Genomic DNA, 19,675 nt, shown 5'->3' with positions numbered 1-19,675 from the left:
AACTGGGAGGTGAGCTAGCTGGGGTGAAAGGGAAACTTCATTGTAAATGTTAATGGAATACCAGAGCAATAAAGGAAAAAGCAGGGTCATTAAGGACTCAGACCCTTTGAGAATGAAGTTTGGGGTCACTCCACAAGGCAAACAACCCAAACCCAGCAAGGTTGTGGCTTCGGGCAGGGAAACAGAGAATGCATAGCAACAGAAAAGAGCTGTGTCAGCTGCAGCCCCATGACCAAATCTAGACTCCAAGAATGTAGTAGTTTTCTCGATCTTCTCTTTGTTCTTTATACATGTATGTTCTTCCCTATATGCTGTCATTTTCTTCTTTCTCCCTCCTTCTCACATTATATATAAAATGTCAAAAATTAACTTTGTGATTTAGACTGTATATAACAGCATATTCAGTGGAATTTCCTCTGAATTTTTAGAAATGATTCATATAGCAAGAAATGTATAGTGGCTGTTGGGACTATAGGTCTCATTTTGGGGAAAGGGTAAGAACTTCTCTTGTTCAAAGGACGGCTTTAGCTTGTTAGATGGTAACATAGAGTCATTTCCTTGTTGTTGAGAAGTTCCAATGTGTGTGCAGAGATGCATATGAAAGATAAGTAACCACAGGTATAAAGTGTGTCAGTTACTGATTTATTGCCTTTCTTTCTAATTGCCAAATCCACCCTTCAGTGCCCCCTTTGTGATATTGGACCCGTTCCATGGAAAGATCTCTCCTTTACCAGCTGGCATGATATCAAGCTATGCCAATAAGAGGAACGTGGAAGGGCGCCGCAGGAGGGAGGAACTTCTCTTCCTGGTTCTGGTATGTCTTCACATTTCTTGTTCCTGCAGTTTTGGGCCAGCCTGTGGGACAAGCAGTGGCATTCCCCTGCAGCAAGGTTCATTGACAGACGCACATCAGCTTCTTGGCCAGAGTCATGAGTGCCCCAAGCAACTTCAGCAGCACTCCTTTGCTAGCTTCCTATAAACTTTGTTGGAACCCGGGTAGGTGTTTTTCTGCTTGCCAGCCTTTTTCTCTGGCACCTCGGCACGCTTCTCCACCATTCCACAGGCTACAGCCACATACTCCCCAGCGAGATCTGAATCCTCGGAGAGTACGTTATTACTTGGAATTACGGTCACTTACTTGGAAACTCTGGTTTAGTCTTAAGATAAGAGCTTCTCCCTACATATGCTATTTCTACATTCTTTAGAGTTCTTTTTATTCATTAGTGGCTAATTCTCTATTATCAGTTAATAATTACTTGTATTAAACTTTCCTTGTTCAGATTACTGAGGGGTTTTTTTTTTTTCCTCCTGATTGAGTTAGTAGGAGTCTATGAAGTACCTGACAGGAAAGGTATTATGCAGAGGGGCCAGCAATCACATGCCATGAAAGAGTACAGTAGTTTTAAGGAACTGTGCTTAGGTATAGGGTGATGAACACATGTGAGGTGGGATGGGGTGGCAGGGGGGTTGGAGAGGTGAGACCCAACCACTGGAGAGTTGCCCTGGGCCAAGAAAAAAAATGTTTTTTATGTTGTGCTATATAGTTTATTTCAAAAGTGCGTTTTCCAGGTACTACTGGACAGAATAAACACACTTAAATCTTTAAAACTAATTAAACAGAGTAGGTAAGGAGAATTTCCTTGGACAAATTTTTGAGATTAACCTATAGCTAACTGACAACCAATGATATTATATCTAAGAAGTAAACTCAATGTCAGTCTCCAGAGAAAGAATGCCCCACCATGGCCATATAGAAAACTTATGAAGAGGGGCAACAGGGTGGCTCAGTCAGTTAAGTGTCAGAGTCTTGGTTTCAGCTCAGGTTATGATCTAATGGGCCTTGAGATCGAGTCCCATGTTGAGCTCCATACTCGGTGTGGAGTCTGCTTGGTATTCTCTCTCTCTCTCCCTCTGCTCCTCTCCCCGCTCACGTGCGCTCTCTCATTTCTTCTCTATAAAATAGATAAATCTTTAAAAAAAATGTACTTATGAGGAAATACTTTCTGCAACTCCAGAAAGGGTTTGTGCTCTGCTTCCCTTATGAAACCAGTTACTGTGTCCCTCAGAGCACAGTAATACGTGGCTGAGTCTTCCTCTTGAGCTGATTGTTTCTTCAGATGGAAAGATGTCTCATCCTTGTTAAGGCTGGCCGTGAAACCTTTGATACTCTCTCCTGAGATGTGTTTCAGGAGTAACTGGAGGCCTCGTTTGGGGTACTGGACATACCAGAAGAGCACAGGACTCCCAGAATATGAGTAGTTACACTTGACCTGCACGAAGTTCCCTTCAAAGACGGAGATGCAGTCCTCAGGCTGGGTCACTGTCTGAGCTCCTGTTCCTCCTGTAACACCAATTTAGCATCAGGGAGAGTCTTGCAGACTGAGAAGAATATTCCTTTCAACTAATCTAAATCAGAAGACCACAGAAAGAGAATAAAAGGGGACTATACTCACTGAGTGTGAATATCATCCCCAGCACTGAGAGGAGGGTGGCCTTCATGTCCGAGCTGCAGAGGAAACAGGAGGCTCTTTTCTGCAAACAGTTCAGCCACATGGACACTGACAGAGTGGTAAGTGAGTTTACCGGTGTGTAAAGCAAAAGCTCTTCCTCAAAGAGCTGGTTGGTTTCTGGCTTTCTGTCAAGTTCAATTTGTGTAACGTCTTCCTCTAGAGGCAAAATCGGATACTGCAGATAATCTTGGTCTTCAAGGAAGCCTTGAAATTCTCAGAATGAAGAGTGTTTTTCCTCCACAGTTAATAAGACAAAGTGTAACGCTTTACTAATTGAAAAAGCATGCTACTATAAAGGTCCAGATAGAGAAACCAATGGGATGGAATTGAAAGTTCAAACATACAAATTACTGATGGAAATTTAGTTATAACAAAAATGGCAAAAAGATAAGTTAAAAAAATTAAATGTGCCTTCATAAATGGAGAGTTACTTAGAAATTAACAAACAAATGTGGACATCTACCTTAATATCTGTTACAAAATAAATTCCAAGTGAAATAATATTTAATATTTTAAAATAAAATAAAAGATAAGTTATTTTTAAATAAATTTAGGATGGTCATAGTTTGTTTAAGCATGTCAGTCAGAAAGCATTATAGAAAATATCCATAGATCACATTTCATAGAAATTTAAACTTCTGTACAGGTATGCTAATGAAATGTTTAAACATTACCAGATCAAGTGATTTTCCATCCATCATCATTGATTCTGAACTTCCCTACACCAGGAAGTGGTCCTTTAGAATTTAAGTTCTACAGGTTTTTTTAAATACAGGTCATAAAGGAAGAACCAACCATTCGGCCTAGAAAGAAGGCAATTCTAGATAGATGATAGATAGAAAATGTCCCTGATTCCCTGTGCTTTGCCAGGAGCCTCTGTGGTGACCAGCCAGGTTATGCCAAGAGAGCTCAAGTGAGGAATCCTAAGTGGAGTCACATATAAATCTGGGGTCAGGTATCAGGGAAGTTGAGGATGAAGAGCAGAAAAATATGGATCATTGAGAGGGCTTGGTCTGCAGAGATCACTGGACCTCTAAGAAGGAACCTATTCTTTTGAGAAAGCCTCTCCTCTAGCCCCCGAATAGCTGAAAAGGAAGTAACAAGTAGGCTGAATCCCATCTGTCCTTAATGAAGAGTATAGGAGATCAGAGAGCAAGAAGCTTTCCTTCTACTTTTTCAGCAGGGTACTGACATTGCGGCTGTATCAGTGCTCTGTCGACAGCTACCCTGCTGACCCGGGGCACAGAAACATCTAGGTTCTTCACTCTCATGGAATCGCCTTCACATAGACCGCCCCCAGTAATCAGACATGTCAGGAGGGTAGTAAAGAAAGGGAAAAGAAACTTCAGAGAGAAATAAAGGCCTCATCTGGGTCAAGTACAGCCTGAAAAAAATGATCAGGGTCAGTGACCCAATTTCCTTAGCCAAAAATCAGGACACATAGTCTGAAAAGTGATTGAGAATTCACTTATAAGAAAGCTGTGTCAAAGAAAGAATGCCTCATTGAATGCATTGTTAATTTATTCAATCCCCTTAAAGGAGTCAATATAATTACATGAAATTAGGAGAATTCTGTAAATCTCAGACTTATGGTCGTCATGAACAAATACAATGTCTCCAATAAGACTTTGATTGATGGAAAGAAATAGAACGTGTATGATGGCCACCTCATTTCTATCCCCCTTCTTCTCTTGTCCAACATTTCCCCCGTACACCTTGCAGGTATACTTGGCTGATTCTGTTCTGTGACTATGAAGTATAGGCCACATTTTGAAATTCAAGTAACTATGTCTTATTTCTTTCTCCCCAATCTCTCATCTCTTCACTCTCTTTTCTCCTCTCTCTCTCTCTGTGCCCATTATTTTTCTTCCATTTCATCTTCTCATCTTTTTTTCCTGTTTTTCTAATCTCAGAAGAGGTATAACAGAAGGTAGAAATCATTGGAATAATTTTGAAGTGAGAGTAAAGGCTCATATTTTATAATTTTTAGTCATAAACACCAAAACGGTAAATTAGTAATGTAAATGTTTTCTCCTGGAGCTTCCAGCTGTCCCTTTGCTCTAGATGATGCTCAATTCTGCCTTGAGTCCTCTCTGTCACACCCATCAGAGCAGCAGACCGTCCTCCCAGATGAATATATGGAGAGCTCCCTGTCCTGACAAGGTATGACTAGTCCAGATGCTCTCCTAACTGCTGCTAGCCCTCATTCAAATTTTCACTAACTTTCAACAATCTCAGAACTGGAGGGAAAAAGTTGCGCATTTAGAGTAATGCCTAGAGTGCCCCCTACTGGTCGAAAACCAGGCTGGGGTTTTTGTTTTGTTTTGTTTTGTTTTGTTTTGTTTTAAGTAAACTCGTTTCTTCGTCAAAATGCTATTTAATAAAGGTTACTATCTTTTTTTAAAAGATTTTTATTTCTTTATTTGACAGAGAGAAAGAGCACAAGCAGGGGGAGTGGCGGGCAGAGGCAGAGAGAGAAGCAGGCTCCCCCGCTGAGCAGGGAGCCCAAATGACCTGAGCCGAAGGCAGTCGGTTAACCAACTGAGCCACCCAGGCGCCCTAAAGGTTACTATCTTAAAATATTTTGTCAAATTACACCTTCTGGGTTGCATGTAATTTCTCCGGTCCACAGCAATTTATTGAAGGTCTTCTTAAACTAGATCTTGTGCTAGGTCTTAAGAAATCAAAAACTGAATGAAACATTGTCACTACTCTTTTTATTTTTAATTTTTATTGTTATGTTAATCACCATACATTACATCATTAGTTCTGGATGTAGTGTTCCATGATTCATTGTTTGTGCATAACACCCAGTGCTCCATGCAGAACGTGCCCTCTTTAATACCCATCACCAGGCTAACCCATCCCCCCAACCTCCTCGCCTCTAGAACCCTCAGTTTGTTTTTCAGAGTCCATCCACTCTCATGGTTCGTCTCCCCCTCCGACTTACTCCCTTTCCTTCTTCCCCTCCTGCTATCTTCTTCTTTTTCTTTTTTCTTAACTTATCTTGCATTATTTGTTTCAGAGGTACAGATCTGTGATTCAACAGTCTTGCACAATTCACAGCGCTCACCATAGCACATACCCTCCCCAATGTCTGTCACCCAGCCACCCCGTCCCTCCCACCCCCCACCGCTCAGCAACACTGAGGTACAGCAGGAAAGACAAACATGTAAGTGTGTGTGTATTCATATCCCAAATAACATCCCAGAAAAGTACAAAATGAATCCAGAAATAAGCAGACATTTCTTAGAGGACAGTTAGACAAAGATTTAATAAGAACGTGATCATTTTGTCCTTTTTCCAAAAAAGATAGAAAGGAATGTTATCAATAGATTAAGTAGAAATATTATTTTTGGAGTGTACTAGAGATGTTTCCCAGATGAAAATAAAAGAGGGGGAGATAGGGGTGCCTGGCTGGTTTGGTCGGTGGAGCCTGTGACTCATAATCTCTGGGTTGTAACTTTGAGCCTCATGCTGGGTGTGGAGGTTACTTAAAAATAATCTTTGAAAAAAAGAGGAGATGAACAGATATGTAGAAAGAATTTGGGGGACATGAAGTATAATTGCTTACTTTATTGCTAATTTCAAAATTAATTTCTGCTCTGTGAGGTTTAATCTCTGTGTGTATAAACTTTTATAACATTTTGGGGGCAATTTTTTTAATCACATAAATCACAAATAGTAATTTAGACTCATAATCATGTATATATAGTATCTTAAACATGTGAGCTCTTTGATACAGTTGTTTCAGAGGAAATAAAAATATTCCCTGGTTTTGGATATCCCTATTAGAATTAATGTAATCTTTGATACCATGAACTTTGGTCATGGAGATCGATTTTCCTATGAAATTTGTTAATGTGTTTTGAAAGATTAGAAATCTTTGTTGAGTATGTGATTTTATATTATATCATGAATTAGTGTGATTTCTTACAAAATACCTAAGAGTTTTTCAGCAGATATTATATTTGATACCTATTTATGGGTTAGGAGCCTCAAATTTTTAATTTGGAAATCACTGGGATAACTATTTCAAAAAACAATTATGATTGGGTGGCTTTTAGATTCTCAATGTTGCTTTAAGAATCATGTAAAATAGGTTCACTGGTTTTGTGTTACACAAGATTGGAAATCTAGATATCGTGATGTCTACTTTACTTTAAAATATGTTAGTGTCGCACAGATACTATGTATGTGCTAGAAGTTAAGCTTCAAATCTAGGTTGAGACTCTATATTGAACTGATTAAGAATCTATGCCGTACGTGTTGCCTTCGTCGAGAATGTACATGGCATAGCTTGTCAGCTAACATTATAACCAAGTACTTCAGTTTTCCACGTGTAGATCAACACCTGAGGCAGTGCTAATTACCTTAATGAATGCTAGAAATGTTTTTTTTTTTAATAAAAATGCTCTTGCCTTTTTCATTTCAGAACTCTGACACTTAATGATATACTCAGAGTAGGAGTGGGGTGGGGAATTGGTGGGGTGCCTCTCTCCTGGAGAAACTCATCAGAAGACCTCCATCTGGAACAAAGTCTATCTGAATGTAGCACAGCATTGCTGTTGAAGCAACTCTTCAGGAGGTAAGTGTTCCCCAGAGCCCAGCCTGTCCTGCCCTATTTTCCTTCCCTGAAATAAGATCTTGGAAAACTCTCTCTTGAGTTTTTGAGTCACAAGAAGTCCCAGTGTCTCAGGAGGTTTGCGTTCGGCTCCCCCTGCAGTCCCAGGCACTGTGTCACTCACAGCGCAGAAGTACACAGCTGAGTCGCTCCAACGGGCTGAGGGTTTCTTCAGGTGGAAAGAGGTTTCACTGTCCTTAAATTCAGCCTTGAAACCTTTGATACCTTGAACCTTGGTGTTCCCTGATACGTACTGGAGGAGAAGCTGGAGACCTTGGTTGGGGTACTGCACATACCAGTAGAGATAAGGAGTTCCACTATAGGAATAGTTGCATCTCAGCTCCAGAAAGGCTTCTTCAGAAACAGTGACGTGGGCATCGGGCTGGGTCACCGACTGGGCTCCGGTTCCTCCTGAAACATCAATCCTGAGTCAGTGAGTCCAAGACAGACTTACCTATTAAGAGAAGGTGTCTTTATTCTGCATCCGATTAGAACACAGTCACTTTTGTTTAGGAAGCAAAGGAAAGGGAATGTTACTCACTTGGGGCAAAAATCACCTCAAGCACTGAGATGAGCAGCAGGAGCATGGCTGAGCAGTGGAGACACTGCGGGCTCCTCAGCAGGTGGGACAGTAGCCAAGGTCACTGAGCCTTCAGAGCTACAGGAAGAGTGGGGAGGTTGGGCTAGACAAGTCCCATGCTTTGACGAGTTTCAGACTGTGAGAAGGAGTCTTCCTCTTCTGGCCTCTTCTTGTCACAAGAAGACACCTGTCTTCACAGATGTCAGCACTGCAGGGAGGAGGGGCTGAGTGTCTGGTGATGACCTGCAACCAGAACAAACGTCTCATCTGTGCAGCATCACCCTCTGCCTCCAGAGGCAGGGCCAAAGATCTAAGAGAGCTAGCTGTCTTCTGTTCTCTTTTCAGAGAGGTGATCATCAGAACTTCAACAGAAAGTGTTTCTTCCTCCCTGAATCTGTGATGATGTCACCTTCTGTAGTACATGGCATTAATCCTAAAATAAGGGAGAAATGGGAGCTTTGTAAAAATGGAAGAGTAATTTACTTCACTGAGAAATTAGTCACAGAAGACAATATTCTAGACTTTGGTGTACCACTGAGAGGCTCTATATTACCTTTTAAAGCCATTCATCAGGCAGAATGACTAAAATCAATTGCCTCAGCTGAGCTGACCTTCATGTGGCCTTGTGCTGCTGAATGATACTTACAATTAGCCTGGAAGATGTGACATTATCTAATCAGTGCAAACTTACTAAGGCGATAATTTTTTTTTGTCAGGCAGAAAGTGTGAAGAAGATTCCTTGGTTTCAGGTGAACACGTTTGGTGTGTGTTTAGGCTATGGGAGAGTAACTTGGGCACCCCATGTTTAAGTGGAGAAAGGGAGAGTCCTGTTCTAATTGTCGACGGTCAGAACAGACTGATATATTTTGGCAAATGATGGGGACCTCACACTAAAAAGAACATTGACAGAGGAGCATTTGCAGAAAAGTGAGCAGAATTATAATTGTAAGGAAAATATGACATATAAATAAGTGATTCTAGAAGGAATTGAGGAAAGAGAAAAAATAGTGAAACTCAAGGCTGGACGGAGTGCAGCCAGCATAACGGAAATGAGAGGAACCTCCAGGGGCGGGTGTAGAAGCCATGGAAGTAGATCGTCAGGGACACTCAGTGTAGTGAAGCAACACAGTCTACACAGCAGGCACAGGGCCTATTGACCGGGGGGAGTCTGCTCTATGCGCTAATAGCAAGACGAAACTCTGAAGGGAGAAGACTTCCCTCCTCGGCTTATTTTAGAGACCACTGAAACCTTAAAACTGAAATAACTAAAAAGAGAAATCTCAGGTGAAATGACAATCTGGTCAACAGGAGTCCTTTTCAGAAGGACAGAACAACTCAATGCTTTCTGCATCCTTTGTTGACTTGCACCAGCCTGGAATCAGTTCTCCCTCTGGCTTCTGATTTATTTCTTGACCCTGCCTATAGATTTCTTTCACACGTGGAACCAAATCACACAGCCAGTTTGAAATTTTAAATGTACCGGGATATGTTTCTGATTCAAAATATCTGACTAAGCGTATGTACTCTCCTCCTTTCTTCCCAAAATTGCCACTGAAATAAAATTTGGAAGCATAAATGAGATGAACTTAAATCCATAATGGGAAAATAATAAAAATATAAAAGATATCAACAATCCCATAAGAGGGAACGTAGATGTGAACACAGTGGTGAGTGAGAGAGGGGAAAAGCATAGCCCAGAACGAAGCATGAGAAGATGTCAGTAGAAACGTGAGTGAAGAAAATTTACTTCTTAGGACCCTGAAGAGGTTCTGGGCTGAGAAAGAGTATGATGGAGGGCAGGAGGGACAGAACACAGGGGACAAACTGAACGTCTGTGTGTGGATTAGCTATGTTAGTCTCCCTCTGTATGCTCCGTCCAGCTACTATACTAACATGTGAAAAGCATAGTAAAATATAGAGAGAATCTCATTTATTCCAGAAATCAATCCTGAAATATATATGATAGAAATATATAGACTATGGGCTGGGGGACCTGGGTGGCTCGATTGGTTAAGTGTCCAACTCTTGATTTCAGTTCAGGTCATGATTGCAGGGTCATGAGATCGAGCCCCAGGTCAGGCTTCCAGCTCAGTGTGGAGTCTGCTTGCAATTCTTTCTCTCCCTCTTCTTATGTCCCTCCCCCCTCTTGTACATAATCAATCAATCAATCAATCAATAAAATCTTTTTTAAAAAAGAGAAATATATATAATATGGGCCTAAGATCAAATGGCCCATCAGTAACATAAAAGACATTCAAACTGGCACCACAGGCCAAATTCTTTCCAGTGCACCATGACACCAGAAGACACACAACACAAATAGAACTAGAATCCAAGTATCTTGATCCAGCACAACTTCCTGCTTCTTCTCACTGCCTTTCAGATCTGTCTTCCATGATTCGGAAATATTTGTGAAGAGTCTTCAGTCCACAGATTGAGAATTTGAAGCAAGTCCTGACTGGGTTGCATCCTTTTAATCAGTGACTATGGGAACAAAATTGAACAGAAATCTTAACTCCCCATTTCCAGGTTTTCCCACTCTTTGGACTACATAAACAATGTCTTGTCTAACAGCCCACATCTTCAACTTTACAATAAATGTGACTTTTACATTTTCCCCCTTTAATTGTAACATCCATTACAAGGCCTTATTTCTATCAGGCCACAAACACTTTTCCTGGACTTGGACATAAGTTGTGGGGCAATTCCAAAGTGCCAAGGAGTCAGGGGAGGGGAGCCTTCATATAATCTTTGGTGTTATCAACTTCCCTCACCAATATTTTCTGAGACATCTTCAATACCATATGGTTTTTATAATTGATCCAATCAGGTCTTTAATCACCATAACAAAGCTCCTCTGTGTCTGGAATTCTTTTAGGTACTTTTTTGGAGATTCTTCTCAGGAAATCTGAAGTCATTCTGTGCTCCCACGCTCTGCGGGTGGGTATAAGGCATTTTATGGCTATGGGTAATGCTCTTAATTCCCGTGTGCATCTAGGGAGCAAACAGAATTTCTCTACCCTGAAGCCTAGGCTCTATATCAGGCATTGCTGGGGCCCTAGTGGGTTTGGGTGCAGACAGCAGGTGCCAGGAGACAACTGTGTGCTTACTGCACAGAGGTAGGTGGCTGAGTCGCTGGGCTGGGAGTCTCTGATGAGCAGGGAAACGTATTGTTTTGCTGTATCGACCTGCCCCCAAAATCTTCCTTCCTTTTTGTCACCTTTGGAGTACATGTACATCAGCAACTCGGGACCCTTCCCGGAATACTGTCTGTACCACATGAAGTACTGGGAAGCACTGTCACTATAATTGCAGTTGAGAGAGGCCGTGGCTCCCTCCAGAACGCTCAGAGATCCAGGACTCTGCTCCACTCCCTTCTGTTGACTCCTCATCCCTATGCAAAAAGACAGTGGTCAGTCAAAGGATATTCACTGGGTAGTGAATCCTTACTCTCCAGAGTTTAAATGAATTTTCACAGGCCTCCTACCCCAACACTCCCTTAGTGGGGGAAAAATATTCATGTTTCTACCCACAGGCCCAGAATAGATAATAACTCCAAATATTGTACTTTATATTCCCAGAGAGATTCCCAAAACTCACAGGTTAACTGAAGCCACAGGATCACTAGTAAAACTCTTGAGGACTTCATCGTTCTTTCCTCCCCTGCTTCACTGTGGATTCAGATTTTAAGCCCTAAAAAAAAAATGAGTCTAGCTCAGACATTTCAAATTCTTCTGCTTTCCTACCAATTAGGAAAAAACAGACTTTTTTCACCACCCCTGCTACACCATCAAGCCCCTCCTCTCGTCTCCTTCTCTCTCTCTCTCTCTCTCTCTCACACACTCGCGCGCGCGAGAGAGAGCTCTCTTCACTCCCTGAGAAAACACTGCCATCTTGTGGACTCATGGTAGTGATCAAAGAAATGTTCAAAATGTAGACCCTTATTATAAGAACTGATAGCTGTAAAAATCTGCCACTTTAGTAGAATTAAAAATTTAAGAAGCAGATGGTCCAAGTCAATGTGTGTGGGGAGAGGGAGATGTGTATGTGTTTTACATTAAATGACAATGCTTATCTGAGCAAAAGCAATTATAGAAAACAGCCACTTTCCTGCACTGAAAAAGCAGTCATAGAGTATTCTATTTTAGAAGCCCAGTGAGGTTCTTGTAATTCAAGGAGCATTTCATATTGTGTAACTCTTCTCCACATCAGGCCAGACACTTCCTATCTCATTCCCTCACTTCCAATTTTTAAAGGAATTTATTCTAACTCAAAAGAATCCTTTCAAGACAGGTGGCTTAAAATCTGACCAAATAAACATATTTCCAGCTCAAAACTTGAGCAATATTTTTTTAGCAAGACCAAGGACTATAGGAACTTGGGATTCTTCATACCATTTTGCACCAATGACACATTTGTGTCAAAATAGTGCTTACTAGAGCTATTATTATTATTATTATTATTATTACTATAAAGATGGACCTGACTTCAATATCTAGACTATAAATAAAACCTAGTGTCCCTGTTCATTTGTCTAATTCCTCTTATTTCCTTTTCTTGCATAAAGCCCCAGTATTTAGAGATTCATTTCCAAAAGTTACAGATCTGGTCTTGCAATCTCTGCATCTCCATCCTACCCTAGCCAGCAAACCAGATTTATCAGAGGGCAATGTATGCCAGAAGCTTCGCTGGGGCTACAGAGAGACAAGCACACCCAACAGCTGTGCTTCCTATTGCACAACCTGCCCCGTGTCCTCGCAGAAGCTGGTGGCTACTGATCAGCTGTGGCACGGCCCTCTTCTGTTCAGGAGCCATGTAATCAGTCTCCAGACGCGAGGGACCAGTAAGGCCCTTCCCATTCCCACTGAAAACTGTGTCAGAAACAGAATGAGGGAAAAGATGCTAATATTAGAATGTCTTTTTTTAAGAGTACATTCCATTTGACAAAAACCACGTAGCGATTTCTCAGTAAAGGTAAAAACCAAAGGAGATGGGACAGCCACAGAAGATGGCAACCACCACGGTCTTAGGAAATTTATCAACACCAAATATAAATCTTTAAAAATAGAATGTGGACCTGAAGCACAGTCTTTATATGAAGCACCCCACCTTTTTTAAGATTTATCACAAAAATTAATATAAATGGCTAATAGACCTAATACCGCGGTGGATGCAAAGCCATGTCCATGCTGGCAAAATGACAAAATCCACATAACATCAACGTTGTCCTGCCTGCAGAAGCTTCCATGCCTAACGCTGTCTAAAGAATATATGGAACTCCTTCAGATGTTGGAAGGACAGTGCTGAGGCAATCAATCAAAAAGAAAATCCACAGTCCCCTCTCTCATTTGATTTAAGTAGTCTTCAATTTCTACACTAGTACATTTTTTAGATATGTCTTGTTAACCTCAAAGTACTACAGAGCAGGCTCCCAACCAAAGGGAATTTACCTCATGATATTGCAGATGTTAGTAATTTTGTGTCCATTTGAGCTCACATATTTCAAACATGCTTCTGGTCCACGTCTGGTTACTGATGACATGGCTGAGCCAGACATTGTTTGTATCTCCTCTTTTTTCCTGTAGGATGTAAAAATCAAGTGCATAAACAATACAGTGTTGCTAATGAGCACACAATGGGTAAAGATGTGTCTGTTTTCATGTATATAAAAATCTCCAATTTTGTGGTGGTGGAGAAAGAGCAACAACCCTGGCACCCAGGAAAGGAAAACCTTAGACCCTGAGAGGCAAGGAAGGGTGAGGGATGAATGCTGTCTTTGGTTGCTAGCACAAAGTGTCCAGCACTGTTGCCTAGCAAAACAACCATACGGTCTGCTGGGGCCAAGCAACAGCTGCGGTTGGCAATTTGACCTCCCCTGGTTTGTCACCCTCTTCCACATTCTATGAAAACAGAAAAACTGATATGAATATGGCCTGTCCTGAACTATTCTGCTGTGCCTGATGCCATCAATGGAAGCTTCCCAACCTGGATTCCCATCCCCATATGTACACAAACATATCAGCACAGCCTTTTTTCAATCGACTGGTACCAATGTATATGCTTCTGATGTCCAAGCAGTCTTGAGTTATGCCTCATGAATTGCTATAGAGTTTGCAAATACTCAGTAACAATGCTCATACAGCTTAACCAAAGTGATGTAACGCTGACTCTAATCAAGTTTAACAATAAATTCCAAACTGGATTAACTTGTGCCCCTTTGGGTTATACGTTTATGTCTGGGGAGAAAAGGGGCCACAAAACATGCTTTTATCGGGAATGTGGTTGTTTCTTGGTCTTTTTTTTTTTTTTGACAATTAAACCAAAGATCAGTGTGTCAGTCTAAACTCCTTCGCATGGATCATAATGAATATTACCCTATATCCTAGCTGTCTGTATTCTGGGACTTATTCACAGTTGACTGAATCGGTTGAGGTTAATGCTGCAAATTGGTGTCATCCTGCTGCTTAGAGTTCTGCAGCTTTAATTAATTGCTGTTAAGATAAATTGAATGGATTTGTCTTGTTCTCTGTCAGTCAGATTAATCAGGATGGCTGATGGACTGACATATTCATGAAACATTTCTAGAAACTCACAGTGTAAGACCTGTGGAGTGGTTGTTATTGAAAGACAATCTACTATGAATCTTTCATACTTCTACACATCTTGCTGGGTGTGCTAGTAATGTAAGGCCATGACCACTCAACCTGAAACAATTTTTAGGGTTGTGCTTGCAGCAAGCAACCTTGAGCAATGAGGTAATATCTTCTTGGAGACAAAGAGCAAGCTTGCTTGCTGCTTGCTAAAAAAGCAGTAAATTCCCCAAGCTCAGTGTTCCTTAGCTATGACACAATTCCACTGCCTGCATAGCATCCCTATGCACCCATTATATCACCTATGAGGATTTTAAGAGCAAATGCAGCTGAAGCAAATATGCCAATGTTCTTGCTTTGCAAAGATAAAATGCTTTGTCTCTGACCTAGGAATTCTGTGTCATCAATAACAGCATCAAAGAAACAATAAAAAGCTAGTAAGCTTGTAAGAAGGTTAAGATCCAAGTCCTGCCCACATTTATAAATACTACAGTTAAGATCTGAATGCCTTTGAGAAAGGTAAGTTTCCCCAAACTGGTCTAGAATGGACTTTCTTTGAAGGATGTAATGTATAGCCCCATATGGGACTTATCATTTCTGATAAAATGCTAGAGCAATTTTCTGATATACTTTAAAGAAATAAAAACTCCTTCTGGGAAATTAGTGTTACACACTCAAATGATTATTAATAATCTGAGGAACTTAATATCCAGTGCACATTCAAAAGTAGAATAATTATGAATCAGTCCTCTGACCATACTAATGATCTTTAATCAGACTTTAAAAAAAAAATCTATTCTCCTGTGAAATGTCTCTAACAAGGCTAATTATTTGAATTTGTTTCCTGAGGAGCTTTTCTCTTGCAATAATTTGAAATAAAACTTTGACATGTGCTCGTGATTATTTGACTTGAGGTCACTTTTCTACTTTCCAAAGCCTTTAGGATATGTCTTTTTTCTTTTTTCTTTTAGATATTTCATGATGGGGTTACTAGCCTTTGAGTTGGCCCAGCTCATTCAGATTATACCTGATAAAGTGAGGTCGGTTGAGTGGAGACAGGCTGAGACCCAGGTGGATATAATTATTTGACAGACCCCACTGAACAAAGAAAGGCCAGGATCTGAGTCTGGAGAATAAGGGCCAGAGAGAACTAAATTGTACCACATACTTAAGCAAAGAGAATATACACAATGTTGAGAATTGCTAGGGTGGGGATGAGAAGAATGGAAAAGGGAGACAGAAAGGAAGGCCAGAACATTCATTCATTCCTCCATTCCTTCATGCATTCAACCAGTAGAATGATAGAGCAGTAAGTTCCCTGAGTTTTCTTTTGAATCATATAACTGACTACTGTGGGTCAGTCACTATTCTGTGCACTTAGGGCAAAGCCATGAACAAAATAAATAATACCTCTGGCCTCATAGAGCTTGATTTCTAATCAGAGGTATAGGCAATGAACATATGACACGTAAGTCAACAATATAACTGCATGCTGTGATTACTACCATCAGGGAAATAACCAGGGTGTTATGGCAGAGAGTTAGGAGGAGGTCTGTGGGTGGCCACATTAGTCAGAGAGACCAACAGAAGTCAGAAGGCTTTTTCTATGGTAATGATATTTGAGCTGAAAGCTGAAAGCCGAAAATGAGTCGGGTTGCTGAGATTTAGGGGAAGAGTGTCTCAGATGGTTGGAAGAGTAAGACCAAATGTGGGAAAGGATATGGCAAGTTCAGCAAACTGAGAGGAGATCAGTGTTGTTGTGGCACAGAGAGCCAGGGAAAGAGAGTGAAGAGCTGAGACCGAGGGGTCAGGAGAGATTCAAATATGCCAAACCTTGTATATCTCAACCTGGAGTTTGTATTTTACTGTAGGAGCAGCAGAAAACCAATGAAGCATTTTAGGCAAGTAGAGACAGCTTTTGACTTATGCTTTAAACAATCACTTGGGCTACCAATCAGGCTGCTGCTTCTGAAACTTTTAAGTGATAGAATCACCTGGGGAGTGCCTGGGTGGCTCAGTTGGTTAAGCGACTGCCTTCGGCTCAGGTCATGATCCTGGAGTCCCAGGATCGAGTCCCACATCGGGCTCCCTGCTCAGCGGGGAGTCTGCTTCTCCCTCTGACCCTCTCTCATCTCATGCTCTCTCTCTCACTCTCTCTCAAATAAATAAATAACATATTTTTTTAAAAAAAGAATCACCTGGGGATCTTGGTAAAATGCAGACTTAAATTCAGTTGATCTAAGGTGGAGCCTGAGATTCTGCACAAGTTCCAACACTGCTGGTCCACATTTTGAGCAACGAAGATGTGAGAAATATACTGCTTTTAGAGAAAAGAGACCAGTCAGAAGGGAGCTTGGACCAGAAGAGTGTTTTTCAAACTCTGTTTAATATGTCTTATTCTATGAAAGGATATTTATTCTAACTCTGTGTAGTGTACCCCAGTGTTTTCCAATCTTATTTTGTTTATTTTTTAAAGACAAAATGCATAAACCCACAGGTTAAAAGAAAAGAAAATTAAACATGGAAAATGTTCACTTAGTAAAATGGAAACCACTTTAAAATAATAATATCCATATCTGGCAAAGTGTTGGAAAATCAGCAGCCTCATAGGCTCCTATTGAAGTCATAGCTTGGTTACAAAATTCTTCAGGGAAATCAGACATTCAGTGTCATGTCTTTTCCCTTATCCAAGCAATTTCATTTTCCTTAAAGCTACAGCTTTAATGATGTTCATAAAAGCAATGTCTGTGATACTGGATAGTTGGAAATAATACCAAAAAGTGGCTAATTTAGGGTGAAATAAGTGATGGGGATTAAGGAATGCACTTGTGATGAGCACTGGATGTTGTATGGAACTGTTGAATCACTATATTGTACACCTGAAACTAATATAACACTGAATGTTAACTAAAACTAGAATTATAATTAAATTAAGTTAAATTTTTAAAAGAGGAAACAAAGTGATTAATTTTAAAAATACATCTATATAATGGAAACCCAGCAGTCACTTAAAATTATGCCCTTAATATATGTTTCCTGTGTTTCCTGGGGGTGCCTGGCTGGCTCAGTCAGTGGAGCACGCCCCACATTGGGCATAGAGATAACTTATAAGTATAAATATAAATACATATATATATCACATACATATATGTTTCCTGGCATGGAAATACCTACATTATAATGTTGAGAGAAAGAAGTATGCTAATAAATACCAGGTACATTGTAAGTCCCTTTCATAGAAAAAAATAGCTGTATGTGTGCACTCACAAAAACTTGAAAAATCATAATAAGTCATCATTTATATATCATGAAGTTATGGAACTGTTCTATTTTGGAAGGAGTGTTTATATCTCCTAACTAATCTAAAGTTAACATGTAAATTAAGTAATAAAATTTTAAATTTAATTTAAATTTGAAACACATAACTCATTCCTTCAAATTCTAGATCCTACTTTGCATCTTTAGTGGAAGAAGCAATTGATAAGGGGTCAAAATGTCTGGGTTCTACCTCTAGCTTCCATTTTGCTCTAAGTCATGCTTTGAGTAAGTCATGCAATGCATGTAGATCCTAATTCTTCCAACTGTTAAATAAAGGTCATGGCTGAATCAGTATTTCCTAAAGTGTGATTGATACTAGAAGTTTGTTAGGCAGTACATTTTTATTTGTTATATATATCACGTTGTTTTAATTTGTAATAGAAAAAATACAACCAGCATATCAAATATACAGTTTCACAGATGGTGTCAGTTAAAACAAGCATAATTTTTATATAGTTATTTTTAAAGTCTATTTAATATAAAAGTCCATTTAATATTAAATTATTAAATAATGGTATAAACATACATGGACATATGGATATAGAAAGTATCATGAAGATTATAAACAAATGAGTAAAATGCTGTTAGTGAGGGTACCACTTGTTGAAAAATTGCTTCAAGGATTGACAGCCTGAGCCACAAAGGAGTCTGCCCTCTTCCAGTGACTGCAGTGGAAGGCACTCTGTGGGTACATAGGTCCAGGATCAGTACAATCTGCAGTGAGCAATGAAATTTCAATAGAAACTAAAGGAAACTGAAGTCAATATAAATTCAGATTCATCACATAAGGGAGATGGTATATTATCCTTCACTTCTGTTTGGAGACAAAAAATTATACAGAAAATTTCCTCTATAAATAAAGAAAACAGGTTCACTCCCACCCACCTGTGTCAAGAGGCCCAGCTGTTGGGTTGTGGTATGACTGCAGGTGCTCGGAGAACACGGGGCCACAAAACACAGAAGTAGATGGTCAAATTTCCAGGATGACAGGCTGGAATATGCAAAACTTTATACAACTTCTCTTTTCCAAGCAGTTCTTTAAAATTTTTGTATGCCTGTTCTTTCCAGCTTGATTGAATTGAAGTTAAAGATACAAATCCTTTCCCAGAATCCTGCTTGAACCAATGGAAGTTGTACAATTAAGAACGGTGTGTGCTCTCTCCTAGATATTCAGGAATGAAGGACTCTGCTCAAATGTATATGGGCTGCTCAACTCTGTTTAAACAGAACCACAGAGAAAGATTTATTAATGGCTGATTATTTTTTGCAAGAAGAGAGTGTCTTTTCATAACTCCCCCAGTTGAACATGGTAGCTCTAACCACCCTTCTATAACTTTCAGATTTACGGCAAAAGTGACTAGGATCTGCTCTTTTTGTTCATATCTCTAAAGCCCCAAAACTTACAGCACAGCTGCCTAAGAAAGTAGCAAATGAAACTCCCGAGCACTTCTCCATTTTCCTATCGTTGGACTCTTGAGGAGTCAGCTTGGAGTCTGAGAGCTCTCAGACACTACAAGCCTATTTATCCTTCTGTTGTCACAGGAGGCTGAGAGATTCTTCAGGCAACCAGGAATTAGATCCATTCCCCTGTTGCACATATTCACTAAGTTACTCCTGACCTCTGAAGAGATCACATGGAAAGAGCAGCATGTCAAGACCAAGTGCAGATTAGTTGGAGAGCTACACCCTAGATTGTTTTCTTTCCTTTTTTTCTTTTATAAAATTCTTCAGCATCTATCATGTACAAGTTATAAATTGAATAATGAAAAAGCATCCCTCTGCCAAGGAAGACCTAGAGAGGTTCTTTTCTCTTTTCAGTGCAGAAATCTACTAAATGAGCCCTCACATAGGAATCTAGCTAGTGACACTGTAGCTCAGTACAATGATCTTATTTACATCTGAGCCCTGCTCCATAAAACTTGTGTGGATCCAACTTCAATTTACATTAAAATACACTAGCAGTAGGGTGCCTGGGTGGCTCAGTCAGTTGAGCATCCAACTCTTGATCTCAGCTCAGATCTTGATCTCGGTGTTCAAGCCTCACTTTGGGTTC

The 19,675-nt window shown here is 40.2% G+C and overlaps 1 protein-coding gene and 1 long non-coding RNA gene across 2 annotated transcripts; both read right to left on the bottom strand.

Moving 5' to 3' along the window:
* Positions 1-621: 621 nt before the first annotated feature.
* Positions 622-3,781, bottom strand: LOC141373208 (uncharacterized). Its single transcript, XM_073894897.1, has 3 exons — positions 3,703-3,781; positions 2,454-2,714; positions 622-2,341 (listed from the first exon to the last, which is right to left on the bottom strand). The coding sequence occupies exons 1-3, from the start codon at positions 3,779-3,781 to the stop codon at positions 1,953-1,955; spliced, it is 729 nt and encodes a 242-aa protein (XP_073750998.1). The 3' UTR covers positions 622-1,952.
* A 7,143-nt stretch (positions 3,782-10,924) lies between these two features.
* On the bottom strand, positions 10,925-11,510 carry LOC112822618 (uncharacterized). The gene is made up of 2 exons (XR_012378927.1): positions 11,315-11,510; positions 10,925-11,108 (listed from the first exon to the last, which is right to left on the bottom strand). It is a non-coding gene; the product is annotated as an uncharacterized lncRNA (long non-coding RNA).
* Between the last annotated feature and the right edge of the window lie 8,165 nt (positions 11,511-19,675).

Source organism: Callorhinus ursinus, unplaced genomic scaffold (genome assembly GCF_003265705.2).
Source record: "Callorhinus ursinus isolate GAN/ISIS: 27379988/994484 unplaced genomic scaffold, GSC_fseal_2.0 scaffold8, whole genome shotgun sequence".
In the NCBI taxonomy this organism is placed as follows: Eukaryota; Metazoa; Chordata; class Mammalia; order Carnivora; family Otariidae; genus Callorhinus; species Callorhinus ursinus.
This window is presented reverse-complemented; position numbering and strand designations above follow the sequence as displayed.